The sequence below is a fragment of the Ctenocephalides felis genome, unplaced genomic scaffold (genome assembly GCF_003426905.1).
Source record: "Ctenocephalides felis isolate EL2017-DRISC unplaced genomic scaffold, ASM342690v1 CF-g0.4_SCAFFOLD_03502, whole genome shotgun sequence".
Taxonomy (NCBI): Eukaryota; Metazoa; Arthropoda; class Insecta; order Siphonaptera; family Pulicidae; genus Ctenocephalides; species Ctenocephalides felis.
The window spans coordinates 1-18,155 of NW_020539656.1; the positions used below are offsets into that span (position 1 = coordinate 1).

The 18,155-nt window shown below is 30.6% G+C and overlaps 1 protein-coding gene and 1 non-coding gene across 2 annotated transcripts; both read left to right on the forward strand.

The window, feature by feature from the left end:
• Positions 1-161: 161 nt before the first annotated feature.
• Positions 162-17,634, forward strand: LOC113382611 (E3 ubiquitin-protein ligase hyd-like; the record flags this gene model as incomplete). The annotated part of the gene is given in 45 exon segments (XM_026620866.1): positions 162-290; positions 410-513; positions 728-874; positions 1,231-1,350; positions 1,421-1,554; positions 1,968-2,249; positions 2,401-2,577; positions 2,640-2,748; positions 2,826-2,936; positions 3,005-3,161; positions 3,510-3,680; positions 3,950-4,175; positions 4,507-4,572; positions 4,645-4,817; positions 4,882-5,293; positions 5,575-5,655; positions 5,717-5,802; positions 5,908-6,085; positions 6,160-6,340; positions 6,399-6,544; positions 6,622-6,950; positions 7,020-7,100; positions 7,277-7,437; positions 7,527-7,639; positions 7,714-7,893; positions 8,872-9,082; positions 9,266-9,510; positions 9,579-9,731; positions 9,906-10,071; positions 10,345-10,671; positions 11,085-11,180; positions 11,247-11,297; positions 11,485-11,544; positions 11,602-11,778; positions 11,956-12,038; positions 12,103-12,218; positions 12,293-12,512; positions 14,618-14,803; positions 14,895-15,168; positions 15,389-15,516; positions 15,585-15,805; positions 15,807-15,980; positions 16,266-16,475; positions 16,738-17,116; positions 17,407-17,634. Coding segments are annotated over 45 exon segments (7,744 nt in total), but the record flags the coding sequence as incomplete, so codon positions are not given.
• Positions 4,260-4,384, forward strand: LOC113382612. The gene has a single exon (XR_003367670.1).
• Positions 17,635-18,155: the final 521 nt, after the last annotated feature.

An 18,155-nucleotide genomic window follows, 5' to 3' on the forward strand; every position in this document is an offset into this window, starting at 1 on the left:
CTGTAGTGCGTTTAGAAAGTGGTGCACTATATTGGTGGTAAATAAAGTTTACATGTGGATTTATATATATATTATATTATATATATATATATATATAATTTATTCATTCATTCATCTATCTATTTTTTGCTTATAATCATTTACAAATATTTTTTTAATAGGGGAATTTTACCATTTGCCCAACGTAAGCGATTATGGGATCGCCATAAAGCTAAAACACGCAAACCTTCTAGACCATCTAGTATTGAAGTTACTTGCGGTGCACAAGTTTGTATGAAAAATAGTCCTATGTATCAGCCAGGAGCTATCGGTAATTTTATAACATATATATATAAGTAGGGAGTATGCTGCAGTAGTTGAATTTTTTTGCTGTGTACAGGTTTCACAATTTCAAATGGTGTTCCAAAAGTTGGGCAACTTCAAAATTCTGCTTGAGTTTAACAGATTTATGCCAATTTAAGGTTTTGCCTGCACCAGTTTCTGAGAATTCTCACACAAGTAACATAACCACAGGTAAATTGTTTGTATTTAAGTATGTGTATATATATATATATATATATATATATATTGTTGGTATCTGTTTTTGATATACATTTTTATAATATTTTTATAAACACTAATTTAATCATCTGGAAATACAGCTGAACAATTCCGTAGTTATTTATTATTTTAATAAACCATGATTATTTTGTTTCAAATATTTTCCTAACAAAGCTTTGAACTTCAGCTTCAATAGGAGCAACAACTTCAGGGCCTGGTAATTCAAAAGGAACTTGTGTTCAAAAGGAAACAGCCGATCGTATGGATATGCCACCTCCACCATCACCAGCTTCTAGTACTTGTAGTGATACTGGCAGTATTACTAATAGTCACAGTATGTTAAATTTTATATAAATATTATTAACACACACACATGTATATATATGCCTTATTCAAATTGTATATAAGCTAACTGAGAATGATTTAGGATATAAGATAATAATATTGTTTTAGGTTTTCAATATTACAACAATATTCAATCCGTGAAACATTAGTATAGTATTTAGATATGTGTATCTAAATTGTGTAATACGTTTTTTTCTAATTTAATATTTCAGTCTATTGCTATTTAAAAGACTCAATTAATTACGAAAAAAAACCTTTTTACAAGATAATTTAATTTTCATTTTATTAATCTCAACTAGATGCACAATCTGAAAAACTATTTATCATATTACATTACAATTACAGAAAGACAAAGAAGAGTGACTGTAAAAGATGACTCAAATATTGAACCTAAGAAAGATGATGAAGAATTGTGGTTACTGAAGGATGTTGTTTTTATTGAAGATGTTCGCAGCATACCCATTGGTATATGCATTACTTTATTACAATTGTACTTGTAAATAAATTAACAAAATTTTTATTGTTTTGAAAATAGGTAAAGTATTGAAAGTTGATGGAGCATATGCAGCAGTAAAATTTCCTTCAGCAAGCATAGGAAAAAATGAGAAAGAAGAAGAAACTTGTAATTTATTGCAAGATTGTAGATTGATGAGAAAAGATGAATTACAGGTATTGTCAATTTCAATATAGGCAAATATGCTACAGTACTTAATGTCTGTAATTATTATTTAATTTTTATTTAAGGCCACCATCAAAATATATGTATGTAAAACAATTTACTTCATGATGAATCTAATATATAAGAATAGTGTTTAATTTTTAGACTATATATCTAAACTAATATGTATCGTATCTAATAACTGAGTTGTGATCCGAACTAATTATTATCAAAAAGTTAGATACTGTAATAACTATGAGACGGCAAAAACAAAATATTATATTATTATATAATTCATATTTATCAAGTATTATATAATTCATATTTATCAAAAGTGAATTTGGATTTTCCAATTTATCAACTGGAAGTTGTCCAAAATTTTAGTTTACATGTTGCATTCTTCTAACTAAAATATTTTATGTAGGTGATAAAATCAATGACAACATCACGTGCTCCTGACTGTTTCCAAAGATCGCCACGACGCATATCATTACCAGAAGGTTTAGCTCCGCATGTATTGTCACTAGCTGTGGATACCAGAGGTGTTCATGCTATTGTAAGAGGTGGAAATATAGGATCTAGGTTATGCTACTCAGTATTTTCATTGAACACTGGGCGACAAGAAACTGAAGCACCTTTTCCTAGTGACCCTACTGCATTTCTTGGTTTGAATATAAGTGATATCAGTTTGACATGCATTGGTGAGGTAAATTATTGCTCTTTTTTTGCAGTTACTTTTTTTTTTGACTACTCTTTTGTATTATTTATGAACTATTCAGCATTTATGTTTTTGTAATAGAACTATATTGGAAATTAAATAATTAGCAGAAGTTTTATATTTAATTTAAATTTAACAGGGAAATGATAGTGTGCTACTACTGAGGGATGGGAATCGCACTTTATATCCATTGGCCAAAGATTGTATGGAATGTATTCGAGATCCCAATACACTAGACTTGCCCCCTATAAGAAGTTTAGGAGCATCTGTAATAGCATTGCCTTCATCATCGATTTCAAATAATCTTAAAACCCAAGTAAATTAAATAGTTATAACAGAATTATTGCTTATACTTCAAATGCCAAAATTTAATTTTAGGTGGCTCTTATAGCAATGGCAACAGAAGTGCAACTTTTGATGCCCAGAATTTTAAGATGTGATATTGAAGGAATTAAAATAATTTTAGCCCAACTGGAAGGTGACTTGAGTTAGTATAACTAATTAAAATAAAAAATTATGTCGATTAGTTAATTTTAAATTGCTTATACAATTATAATTTCACAGAATCACAATTACCTTTGGTACTAAATGAACGTTGTGATGGTAATAGGAATATTCTACATGCTTGCGTTAGTATGTGCGCACCTGTTTCAAACAAAATTTTTGACATAACTGGTAAGTATTTTACAACATGTTACTCAGATCTCAGACAAATTTTCAATGCTCATTTTTTCTTAATCTAGGTCAAACGGAACAGGGATTATCTATTCCAGAATCGGGTCCCAATGTGACTTCAATTCCTGTAGCTCCTCCTCCTGCTACAGAGGAACCTTCAATGCCTATAGTATATTGGTCAGAAAATTTTGAACCACAGCCTCCACCTAGTGAAGTTGAAAATGGGTATTTACTTTCAATATACTTATTGCTATTATATAATTGAATTGAAATCTTTCAAATTGAATGCCTTTAAAAAAATATTGGTATTTCTATGATTTTCTATCTCAATATTTTTCAATGTTTTATAAAATTTACATGATGCACACAATATAAAATGCAATTAGTATATTTTAGAAATATGTATTTTATTTTTAGTATTTTTAATTAAAATTGATTTTATATGAAGGAATAAGGTGCTTATACATAAATCATCTAGATCAAAGTATTGTATCATTGTATTCGCTTTACAAAAAAAATTACTTAAAAAAAAAATCAATAATCCAGTTTATTAAATATTTTAATTAATTTAAGGTGCAAAAATTCTGCTGCATCAGTTGCAAGTACCCAGAAAGGTAATGCCAATGTAGCCCCCATATTCATAATTGATGAGAATGAAAGACGCAATAATGCCATTGCAGCTGTCCAACTGTTATGTGATAGTCCAGCATTACAACCACATCTCAAAGAATTGCTAAGTGCCAAGTATGTTTTACTTTCTATTATTAATGCCAAAAAGAACTAAAATGTAAATAACATAAACAAACAGATGAATTATTTTTTCTTTTAAGTTTTATGTTATGATTTACCATACTTTCCATACACTCACACTAATATTCAAAGTCAATTATGGTATATGAAGATTCATTCAACATACTCAATTTCAATTTCGAGAAGCTACACACATTTTATTATCAATTATTTTGTATTTAATTTACTTTGCATTCGATAATTCTTCATTTTTATTCATTCAGGGATGCACAAGGGCAAACTCCGTTCATGCTTTCAGTGGCAGTTCGTGCCTATCGTGCTGGTCTTACTTTGTTGACCACTATCAGCCAAGTAAGTGGTGGAAATGCATCTATTAGAGACAGTATGCTATTCCCTCCTGGTAGTGCACCAGATCATTCACCATTGCATGTTTTGTGTTGTAATGACACATGCAGCTTTACTTGGACTGGCGCAGAGCATATTAATCAGGTAAATATATCTATATACTTATTTACTTAAATATCTTGAATTTAGATTATTGCTTTTTTTATATGTTTATATTTAATATTTATGTGGGCACTAGATACAGTGAACTATAGAAGATTATAATTTACTCATAAAGTGCCCAAAATCAAATGTTCTTCGATGACTGTCACTAATATAGTTTAATGTGAAAGACAGATACGGAACAAACATTTATTAAGTATGTACATAATAAACTCATGAATATGTTAGTAACTATAATACATTATAAGCTGAAACATGTGTAAAAATAGTCATTATATATCTTTATGCTAAATACAATTGAATTTTGTTATAGGATATATTTGAATGCCGAACTTGTGGTCTGACAGGTTCTCTTTGCTGCTGCACTGAATGCGCAAAAGTAAGTTATTAAACTTTTACGCTAACCGTAAAAGATTTAAAAATTAATATCATTAAAATATGAATATTTTAGGTTTGCCATAAAGGACATGATTGCAAACTGAAGAGAACTTCTCCAACAGCATATTGTGATTGTTGGGAGAAATGTAAATGCAAGGCATTGATACAAGGAAGTCAAACTGCAAGATTTACTCTGATGTGTCGATTGGTTGCAGGAACAGACTTGGTTACAACATTTAATAGCCGGTTAGTTAAATAGAAAAAATTGGTAGAAATTTATGATACTAAAATACTATTACAATATTTGCAGAGGTGAGAGTATTCTGTTGTTCTTAGTCCAAACAGTGGGCAGACAGTCAATCGAACAAAGACAGTATAGAACTGCAAGGCCCAGAAGCACCTCAGGTAAGGGAAAGGCTATAATTCATATTATTTAATAATGTTACACAGCATATATATGTGATTTAAATTTTAATATTATATTAGCTGAAGGAGATATGCCTGATCATGATTTAGAGCCCCCGCGATTTGCTAAGCGTGCTCTGGAATTTATTTTAAGAGATTGGCCAGGTTTGCGAGCTATGATATTATCAGGTGTTGTGGACAATTCTGTATGCAGCAATCTTCAGAAAGAAGATGATACTGCATACATAAATGGTCAAAGTGGAACTACATTATTGGATAGATTTACTCACAATCTTTTTGTACGATGTAATTGTGATGTAAGTTTTAACATTAACTTTTATTCATAATATTACTATATATTATATTATATCAATATTATGTTATTAGTTCGAGGTTTGTTTAGAAATATTTTATGAAATTAGAATTTAAAAGATTTGCTTCAATAATAGTTATAAAAAATTGTATATTCCAAGTCCATCCATAATGTGTTTATTTTGATAACTGTCACTATATTCTGTGAAGATTGCATAAGCGCAATAACTGTATGTTAATAAAAGAAACCTAGTTATATTAATTCTGTTAAATTCTTACATTTTAGTTGCTAGATGCTTTACTAGAAACCTTAGTACGAGAAATTAATAACACATCTGTTCCTGGGCGCTGTGAAGAAGCTACTCTGGTAGGAAAAGTTAACTACATTCGTATTGGAAGTTTTATTTTTATAACTATTTTTTTTGTAGGTTGCAAGGCGTTTTGTAAGATCAGTTGCGAGAGTTTTTGTGATATTCAGTGTTGAAAGTACGCCATCGGCAGACAAGAGAAGAGGGTAAGGATGAATAGCTTTTATTGACAGAATCTGGATTTGCTTTTTCTTTTTAGAAGATTCCAATTCTAAATTTAGTACAGTGCTAATAGACTTCTGCTTTTATAGAGTTGGTGGCAGTGTGCATCCAATATTAAAATGTCGAAAAGTTTTCCAGTCTCTTATCAAATTATCTATTGAAGAATTATGTGAGACTGCAGATTCATTAATTTCACCAGTCAGATTAGGTGTTGTTCGACCAACAGCGCCATTTTCTTTGCCTAATTCTCCAGTTGAAATTGTTAACGTTTGTATAAAATATATTTAATTATTAAACATATTTATAATTTATATATAAATTAACTGAAGTATTTATTATAGAGTTCCGAGGATTTATTTTCTGTTGAGCCTTTGACGCCTTTAAATACAAGGGCTAACATTTCGACAAATTCAAATGTATTATCTGCAGATATGACAAATAATGGTGCCAGTAGAAATCGTGGCATTGGCCAAAGAATACATACATCAACTCTTAATTTGGATGATACAATAGATAATGAAGGTAAAATTAATGCTTCGATGGCTTGGTTATTGTTTCTATTATTATATATCTATTTCAGGTATGGCAGTAGATGATCAGGAAGGGGAAACTTCAGAACAAGATGATTTGGATAGAAGTGGTGCTCTGGCTGTATCTGGTGGTGAGCAAATGGAATCTGAACAGCCTGATCCTTTGAGCGGACAGGCAAATGCTGATGTTACTTTGGTAAATATATAATAACATATTTTATTATTTTAAATATAATTTATATGTTATATTGAGTAAACTTCCAATTTGTATAGGAGGAAAGTGATGTTGAATTAGATTTATTGGTCGAAGCTGACACTGAGTCTGAAAGTGATGATAATCATAGTAATCAGGATGCACAATCTGCACAACGCAGTGTTCAAACTGGTGCTACTGCAGGATCCGATACAGGTTATTTGTGATTATATATAATATGCTATAATAACTATATATACTATAGAGATTATGATTTTTACTTTTCATTTGTAATAGATGAATCAGGTGAATCTTCACAACCAGAAGAAGAAGGAAGTGAAAATGGTGATACAGACGAATTGAGCACAGCTGAGACAATAGCCAATGATGAATTGTTGGAGCGTAGAATGTCAGTATGATAATTTTTGATATATCAAATTATTTTAGATATTTTTGATACAATAACATAAACTTGCAGTACCGGAACTGGGCATTTACATCGTAACAACTTAGCTCCTCAGAGTATGCAATGGGCTATAAGGAGTCGCGAAAACAACAGGTATATACACAGAGAATTATTCTATTCAGATATAAATTTCATTTTACTCTTACAAACACTGCTGTTATATGTTACCAGCAGCCTAATGTAATCATCTTCTCTTTGTGAAATGTAAAAAAATTAAATTTTTATGTATATAGCAGAGTATATATTACTTTTTTTTTTCATTTTAATAGGGCATCAGGTGGAGTACGTTTATCTACTGGTTCAAATCTTGTGTTTATTGATTCAAGTTCGTTGCGTAGAACTGCTGCAGCTACTGCAGCTGTTGCTGCCGCTAATCATCAAGAACCGCATACAATGGCCACAACTGCCAGTTGTTTGGCTAGAGGATTCGGTATTGTTGTTGAACTTTTATTAGTATATTAGTAACATAGTATATAAAGTAATATTTTAAAATAACCTTCAACAAGTTAATTTTTTTAGGTATTGTTATCCGCCAAATAGCCGAACTTTTAGCTGCATTGCATGATTATTCACATGTAGGCTTACTTCATAAATCTCTTGAAGTTTCATTTGATGAAATTATGAAACTACAGGTAAATATATCAAATAACAGGATATTAATTTAACTAACAATGAAATTATATTTTTTTAAATGAAATTTTGGCAGATGTACTTGGAATATCGTTTACGGGGGACATGGGAATGGCTTTTGACTGTAATGGATGCTACTGAAGCTCAATTGAGGTTCGGAGCCTCTTTAACTCATGCAGCTGATCCTGCCCACCCTGGTCATCCATTGCATGCCCCCTCAGTTGGAGGAGCGGTTCCAGGAACAGCAGGATCACAGGTTCAATTCAACAAAGATTTTATTGTGAAAATTATTTGCATTTTCCATTGATGTATTGCCCTGATATTGTCTCACATGTTACAAATATCAAACATACTATAAAATATTTTAACTTGAATAAGTTCTCATTTAATTTTATTAAATAATTTTCAATTCAAATTTTATCCAATAATTTTCAATTCAAATTTAGATCAAATACTCTGTTTCATGCATCATTTGATTCTGATTTGAATCATATGTATTTACCATTTGTGATTTTAACAAATGTCATCTGAATCTTGAGTTCCCAATTCCCAATTCTGATTTGAATCCAAAAGATCTAAATCCAAATCACGGAAATTGCTAAAACCTGATTGAATAGTAAATGGTTTATCAAAAGATACAATTTATCACTATAGAAAACTGTAGGAAATGGTTGCACATTTGGGCTCATGTACTTAAATTAATTAAAATATCCTCTGAAAATTCTGTTAAGTATTAATACTAGATATTGATGAATTTATTTTTTAAAGCCAAAATATTTCAATAATAATAGATTCCACATTTTTAAGTTTGGTTTCCTAGGTTAATTCAATCATTTCAATTTAATCCATTTTTTTTTAACTATCTAGTGATTCTGCTTATGAACGTAATGACAAATTTGCACCAATATAATAATGATATTTATTATAGTGAAGAACTGAAAATTATCACCCATCATTTTATTAATGTTGAAAAATGCAATTGTTAATGTGGTGGTTGTGAACATCATGTTGCACCTTGCAATGCTAAATTGTTTACAACTTTTTTTTATAATAAACATATAGTATACTATTTTAAACATCTACTGTTGCAAATCTGCTTTCATTATCACTTATTTCTTACAATGTATGAAAGTTTTAAATTTATTGTTTGCAACGTATTCTCTGTGTTTGTTTTTTTTTTTTAATTAATACTTAATCACTTAAATATATATCAACTTTTAAATGTAATTTTCAGTCTGGTGCAACATTGGGAATGGTAAATGCAATTGGATCAGGAAATCCATCCTCATCTTCAGCAGGGGCTAGTAGAGTGTCACGTGGCGGCGGAGGTGGCGGTAGCGGGGGCGGTGGACAAGCAGGAAACGCGGGAAGTGCTGTTGGTCCTCGTCTAGTTGGTTTTGGGTCATCCACAGAAACATCCAGGGGTCGTGGGGCCGATCGAGATGGTACATATTCAATAATAATAAATTTTGATTCAAAAATTCTATAATGATTACTCACCAATGGCAAATTCTATTTAAAAATTGAAAATTTTGTTCACATTTATTTTTATATTGAAAATGAATGTGAACAAACTTGTATGTACATATATGCCAAAATTAATACTTTCATTTACCTTGTATTTTCAGCTCGACGTGAGTTTCTGAGTTATTGCTTATCTTTGATGCGTGCTCATAATGCAGAACATCGAGACTCACTACCAGTTTTGGATGTGTCTTCCTTACGCCATGTGGCCTACGTTCTAGATGCTTTAATTTATTTGATGAGAGGTGGCAGCGGCGCTAGCTCAGCAAATGAACCGCAAACATCAGCTGCTAGTCTAGTAGGAGAAAGGGGAGATAGGGAACCGTATTTCTGGCAAATTTCTGATGCTGTATGTAGCTAAACCAAAAAAATTTATAAAACAGCTTGTTTTTTATTTTAACTTGATTGGTACTCTAGGATGAAAATGAAAATGATGAGACTGAAGATGAGGCCGGACCGGGTATGGAACCTATGGACACGATAGATGATCAAGACTCGTTGACTAGTGTTCCATATTCTAATAAAACAAGCATTTCTGAGAATAAGGGTCGTAAACATTCATTCTTTCAGGTACAAATCACAATCTTAATGGCATAGAAATATTATTGAATATTATATTGAGTTTGTTTCTCTTTGTTTGGGTAATTGAATGTTGGAATCATATTGGCAATATGAGTTGGCAATTATGAAATATTTTGCAAACTATTGGTTTGAATTCTACTAGACCATAATTTTATATTCCAGCGCTCAGAATCTACTTTGTGTCTGGGGTGTCCACCACCAGATCCATTTGCTATACCTATGGTAGAAGCACTTCCTTTAGCAGATCAACCACATTTGTTACAGCCCAATGCTAGGAGAGATGATTTATTTGGAATACCAAAAATGCCTATCACTGTACCACCAGCAGGTATTCATAACAATTTTGCACTTAATTAGTATAACATTAATGGCGCTATAATGCATATTTTTTCAGCTTATGTAAAAGTAATTTTATATAGTAAGCAGCACTACCCATTATTATTATTATTATTATATATATTAGGTGCTTGAAATTTTTGTACTAAATTCAATTTTAGCAAATTCTATATTATTAGTGTAAAATTTCTAATGCCGAATTCTTGTAATATGAAATTTCATTGATATATATATATTCAAATACTTGCTTCAAATTTTTTTGCAGAATCTGCTCCTCCTGGCACTTACAACCCATTAGAAATGCTTCCAACTCAATTGGGTTTATCATTACGAGGTTCCAACTCTTCAATGAATGTAGGAGTAAATAATGCAGCTTACCATGGTCAATCAATGTCAAACAATGTAAATAATAAGCATCAAGATGACACAGATGATGATGACGACGATGATGATGATGATGATGACGACGAAGATGATGAGGAAGATGCAGAAGAAAATGAAGTAGATATTAAACCTGACTTGGCGGATGTTACTAATACTGAAATGATACCAATAAAGCAAGAGAATATCACTGAAAAGATGGAAACTACAGGTCAGGCATATGGTATTTTTATGAGTAGGTTTGTTATGAGTTAATAGAATATAGCCTATATTTTCACCCAAAATTTTAGTCAAATTAATGTTAATCTCTGAATTTAGAAATACCTTTATTTTATAATATTCTGTACTGAAAACGATAAATTTATGCTTTAGTTTGAAGCTGATTTAGTCATATGTGCATTATGATATATCTCTTTATTTAATTAATAGTTTAATTGATTTTTATTTTGTTCTTGATCATTGATAAACAAATAAAACAAAATGATTGTTCATTCCAAATCAAAACTATTCGTAGATATTAGGTATATAACGATTAAAAAATATAACTGTCATGTAATACTATTAAACACAATTCTAAACTGTGTAATAAAAAATATGGTACTAAAAGCTATTTTTTGAAAATAGATTCTACAAACCAAGCTACAATACCAGATTTGGAAAATTCAGATGCTCAGTCTCACAGTAATTTTGATACATTTGCTAAAAATAAAAAATCAGAAGGTAATCAAGTTTTTCTATTACTTTTATCAACTAAAATCATCATTACTAAATAAATCAAATTTACAGCTTCAGAAGAACCACAAGATTTGTCATGCTCAAAAGATGTTCCCAATACAAGTGAGTAGTCATATATTTCTATATTGACTCATTAAAACATGACACTTTGCGAATATGGTCTTCTTCTATAAAAATACAAATTTGATTTGAACTTTAAAATAAATTTATTGCTAAGTAATATAGTATTACACCTAGTAAAATAAATAATGCTTACCATTGAATTCAATTTTGATATTCTTTGACTCAGATCTGCAAGATTCAAACTCTTCTGATGTTGCTGGCCCAAGCGGACAATCTCCTACTTCAAGTAAGTTTTTGCATCTTATCTTTAATATTTGGAATAGCAATTCATATTTATTTACAGGAAATGTTAAAACAGTGCGTCCTCAAATTATTGTAACACCGCGGAAAGTAGCAGCTGCTTTGCAAGCGGCAACTGCTAAGGTTCTTGCCGATGCTAACAAGAAGAGTCTTTCAGAACTCACAGGAGACAGTCCTGATGTCACTGTATTACCCACTAATTTTAGCGTCTTTGATCTTGGTAAGCATGACAAACTAGTATAGAAATTTATTTCTTTGGTCTTAGTTGCCCAAGCTCTAAAGGTACAATTTTATGTTCTGCACTTTTGAAAAAAGAAAATTACAATGTTGCTAATGTAATAAAGTTTTAGTTACACCAATTATATAATAAAAAATAGATATGTGCTTATTTTTTCAGGAAATTCAGATCAAACAAATGATAGTAATGCCTCTTGCAGTAGATCGCCAACCAAAAGTGTTATTGTTAGAGCTGGACCTTCAGTAAGTATTTTTTACTGTGAAAAATTATTTTATAAGTAGTAGTAATTCAATTTTTCTTTTCTAGGTGGGCACTGGAGACAATCCACTTCCAGATCCAATGGAAACACAAGAAATTTCAGCTCATGTTACTGTTGAAACAACTCCTTCTGTTAATGTTAATGTCAAACCTCCAATTCCAAGGTAAGTTTTTTCAGAAAATTTAATTGCTATTTTATTTTATAAACAATGTTTTAATAAATTTTATTATTATCAAGACCATACCCATCTATTGGTCCTATGGTGTCTCATGATCTATTACTGGGTCGTTGGCGTCTGTCATTAGACCTATTTGGTCGTGTTTTTATGGAAGATGTTGGTTTAGAGCCTGGATCGGTTGTAGCTGAACTTGGTGGATTTCCAGTAAAGGAAGCTAAATTCAGAAGGGATATGGAGAAGTTGCGAAATGCTCAGCAAAATGATTTAACTTTTTTGAAGGTAATGATTGTTTATTTTAATGCATGTGTTGTATTTCTCTAAGATGATGTAACTAAGATATAACGTTCAATGAATATTTGGCTGAATATTAAGCACTTATTATATTAAGTTATAAGAAGATAATTGATAAAAAAAATCAGTTAATTATGTTGTATACATTTTTATATTTTTATTATAATTGTTTAAGTATTTATTATTGTTATGGTACATAACATAGATACATAACAAACTTCTATAAGAGAAGCATACCTTAGAAAAATTGGATGTATGTGTGTGTGTGCGTGTTCGGATACAAATTTTCGTCGACGATTTCGGGAACACGGATGAAGCAATTTGATTAATTCAAAAAACATTCAATTCGTATTGATAAAGAGACGGCTGATTAGTTTTTAGCGAAGGCAAGTCTAGCCGTTCCGAAGATATGGAGCAAAAAGTGTCAAAAACGGTAACTCAGTTTTTAAGAGAACGGAGCGTCCGATTTGAAGAATTCAAAAAACATTTTACTTGTATTAACAAGATGAAGAACTGATCAAATTTTCATGAAGGCAAGTCTAGCGGTTTTGGAGATTCAGTAAAAAAAGTAAAAAAAAGCCATCTGGCGGTCAAAAATGATCATTAGATATATGCACATCAAATTATCAGTTATTTTATAGAGATTTTAACAATAAGTATAAATTTTGTTTACATTCTTATGGGTTCCGTACCAATGCTTATTCGTTAGACGGCGGCGCGGCGCTTACGGTTCTCCGATATTTCGTCTCTATGCTGCAGTTAAAGCAGGACGATTGCTTTGAAAAAAAGTTCAGAATTTCCAAAATATTTCAAAATACACTTTTCTTCAAAGTCTTTTTTTTTTCAAAAAAAAATTAAATTTTTGTCAAAAATTTATAGTTTCTCAAAAATCTAATTTTTCAGAGTAAATTTTTTTCAAAAATGTTAATCTTTTAAAAAATAATATTTTTTGGTACGGGAAGTTCCAGAAATTTGCTTTAAGGCACGATGCCATGCGCCCCACTAGTTAACTGTTTATTTCGAAAATGAAGTTTTTGCTTTCACTAAAAACTAAGCTTTGCAATTTCCAATTGATATTTTTCAAACACATTCATAATATCTGTTAATATATTAATTATAGTGCACAAACACGTGCTTGTATGCTTTAAAAGCGCCTTTTATGCCAAATTTCGTTGGACTGTTGAGAACATGAACTTTATCACTATGTTAAATTTTATTAAAAATCCCAAAACATTTTTTTTAAAGAAACTTAACAAATTATTTTTTGGCTATATGATAATACTGGCATGGTTACCTGTATCAAGTACATACATAGTCTTTCATATTATTTAATCAATGAAATTAGTGATAACATTTTCTATACAACTAGACAGGTTTTGTAGACTGATTGTTTCTTGACACAGATATAAAGATTCTATTATGATTATATAATAATTTCTATGGACAATGCACAAATTCCATAACTTGAGATAGTAAGATCGGAAAAACGGTTACAAGAAAAAAAGTTTTTAAAATTAAGCCACTTGTCGTAGGGTCGTAAAATTTTAGTATGTTTAGTTCCATGATCTTTATCATCAGGAAAGAAATCATCAAAATCGTCCAATTTTCTTTTCATAAAGAATCGGTCAATGTTTGCCAAATACTAATAAAAGCAATTTCCAACTCTTACCTTTGGAACAATTGATGCATTTTTAAAATCGATTCAGAATTGTGAACTAAAACGTGGACGATTTTTAAAAGAAAACTAATGATTATGCAAACACTTGCACATGCTAGACACGACTATATATTGTACTATTCATCGAAATTGTCGCAAATTTATCGTCTAATTAAGTTTTTGAAGGTAAAATCCATTGGAATAGTTTGGCTATTCGCTCAAAGGTTTCGTCGAATGTTTGGTGCCGAATATACTATTTGTTGCAAGCCTAATATAATTTTTGCGTATACAAATAATAGAAATATCGCAGAACATGTGATATTACTCTCATTATTAATCATTTATTAAACTATGAATGTATTATACAAATATTTTATACAAAAGTTTCTGGTAAAATTTTAATAATCTAAAAATAATTATTTTTAAAATCATTCAGATGGAAAGAGATAGAAATCAACTATTATTGAAAGCATTTAAAGAACTCAACCAACAAATAAATCATCACCACAGACGTGGCTCATCAGTTCCACCTTTAGCAGTTAATAGAGTTAAAGTGACATTTAAAGATGAACCAGGTGAAGGAAGTGGTGTTGCACGTAGTTTTTATACTTCCATTGCCGAAGTAAGTAATTTGTTATCTCTTCCTTATTATTTCTATGCTATTCAAAATCGTTTTCATTCTTATGATTTTATGAAATTTAATAATGTTTCAGGCTATATTATCAAATGAAAAACTGCCAAATTTAGAACCAGCACAAGTAGGAAGTAAATTCAATCAATTCAACATGCTTAGAGTTCGAGGCACTCCTCCAGTTACCCCTAGAGAACAACACCGCAATGCTGGTTCATCTAGTATGCGCACTAGTGGGGGCGCTTCAGGCCATCATCACCATAGGCTTACTTGGAGAAGCAGAGATGTCAGAAAAGCATTAAACGTTGATGCTACACCATTCAATCCAGGACCACAACTTCTAGAAAGTTTGAATTGTTAGTGTTTCAACAAAGTACATGCTATTGTTTGAAATAAGTTTAATAATTATGATAATCTTATATTTAACATTTGTGACTGTACATAATAATATATTAATTAATGCATAGCTAATAATTAATATTTTTTATAATATGATATAACAAATCACAGATGTAGCAGAAATGCCAATTAAAAGAGTAGAATAATTAGTATTTATATATTTGTTTTTTTTTATAGCTGCACCATCCAGTAGTTCCACATATGCACCGTTGACAGTCCCTCTAGTACCATCACAAATGGGCAATATTTACAATGATCATTTAACGCATCATCAACAACAATTAGGAGAAAGGCTTTATCCAAGGGTATATTATAATACATACTTTTAGCTCAAGTTCTAGTCTTATTCATATTATTTACTCTTGCTTTGTAGATATATGCACTACATCCAGGAATGGCTGCAAAAATAACTGGAATGCTCTTAGAATTAGGATCTACACAATTATTAATTCTCTTAGCATCTGATGAATCTTTAAGGCAACGAACCTCGGAAGCTGTAGAACTAATATTATCTCAAGCTCATCATCAAAGTGATACTTTAAGTAAGTTTTTTTTTTGTCAATATAGCTTGTGCAAATCTTACAGTGTTTCAAACTAATAATATTTTAACAGGTAACTTAGTGCCGACAATTCCACGTAAAACTATTATTGATGAACCGCTAGAAGATAATGGTCCCTTGTTCTATATGCCTGGAAAACGTGGCATATATAGTCCTAGACAAGGCAGAGCAAGTAATGAAAGAATTAATGCTTTCAGAAATGTTGGAAGGTAATTTGTATTTATTAGCATATTTGTACAGTACAATAATAATAATGATCTGTCTGGAGGCAGTCGTTAATCCCTTGTTCATTATTGAACAAAGTATCTGTTTTTTCTAATCTATGCCAGTGTGTGAATAACAAGGTTTACAAACCTATGCTATTTTTATGTAGTCATCAACCCCTAAATTGTACCTCAAAGTTATCAAGTTATCCTCCTATACATGTGCTATTAACTTTTAATTATACAATGCATTTGTCTTTTAGTTACTCAAATTTTCTTTTTTTTTTCTAGATTTATTGGCCTGTGCCTGTTACAAAATGAACTATTCCCACTGTTTTTATCGAGGCATGTACTGAAATCTATACTGGGTAGAACTGTTCGATTTCATGATTTGGCTTTCTTTGATCCAGTTATATATGAGTCTTTGCGACAACTTGTGGTTGATGCAGAAACAAAGGAATCATCGAACAGTCTCTTTAGTGCTTTAGATTTAACTTTCAGGTATACTATGAGTATGTAGTTAGTAAGTACATTTTTCTTTCACATTTGAATATTTGAAGTGACCACCAGAAATTATGTCAAATACTCATTTTCACTATAAATTCTCCTTGTACCAATATATATTCATTTTTGGTGATATGTTTATAATTATATTTGAACAAATTATATATTAATTTACATTTTACATGACATAAAATGTCAACATGGTTAAATACTATTCAATAAAGCATTATATAATAATGCAATGAATTCGATCTTGCAGCATTGACTTGTGCATTGAGGAGGGTGGAGGAAATGTTGAATTGACTCCAGGTGGCCGAGACTTAGAGGTGACTGCAACCAATGTTTATGATTATGTCAGAAAATATGCTGAGTATAGAATGATCAGATCACAAGAAAAGGCTATTGAAGCTATTCGTGTTGGGGTATTTGATGTAATACCAGAAACTTCTTTGAGTGGATTAACTGCGGAGGATCTTCGCTTACTATTAAATGGTGTAGGAGACATAAATGTTGCAACACTAATTTCATATACCAGCTTCAATGATGAATCTGGAGAGCCCGGTGATCGTTTGTTGAAATTCAAAAGATGGCTCTGGTCTATTGTTGAGAAAATGAATAATATAGAGAGACAAGACTTGGTGAGCACATAATCAAACACAAAAAATACTTTTAAGCATTGTTTGGCATTGCAACCAAAATATTTTTAACACATTTGAGTCAAAATATCAAATTTTTAAAATAAATATAACACCACACCTCTTGCTAAAAGTTAACAGCATTAAACACTTAAACGGCCCAACATATTATTTCTATGACTTTTATTAATATTTTCAGTTACTAAAATAATTACTATATTGATATTCAAACTATTGTGTGCATGCTGCAGTTCATATAACCCATTATTGATTATAAATATGAATTTTCTTAGGTGTATTTTTGGACTGGTTCACCAGCTCTACCTGCATCAGAAGAAGGTTTTCAACCAATGCCCTCTGTGACAATTAGGCCAGCCGGAGATTCTCACTTACCTACTGCTAATACTTGCATATCTCGGCTTTACATTCCTCTGTATAGTAGCAGAGCTGTTTTGAGACACAAATTATTATTGGCCATAAAAACAAAAAATTTCGGTTTTGTTTAATTTATGAAAATTACTTTGTTATACTTATCTTATTGATATATTGAAAAATATTTGACTTTCTAACTTAGATTATTTGAATATTATGAATTATAGAATAAACATATTAGATGTAAATATATTGTGTTAATTTATATTCAGATCTGTGAAAACAAAGTTATAGGTTTAAGTGAGGGAAGGCTGATTAAATGATAATCTTAATATAAAATTCATTGTGTCAAAGGTTAAATAAATGTTTTGTTTCCATACAAACTCAAGTTGGTATTGCAAACATCGAACGACTCGTAAACTTGCAGGAATTTAATGTATATTTATTATATATATATATATATATATATATATATGAGTGAGTTCTTGAGGACGATACATCAAACAAAGAAAAGCCAAAGATTTATAAAATAATTATTTCCAAACGTTTCGACATTCAATTTAATGTCATCATCAGTGGATCTAAAAACAGTATGAAAATTAGCATATCTAGGTAATTATAATATATGTGGATTGGTAAAGTAACTATACAATAAGAGAAAAATTAACAA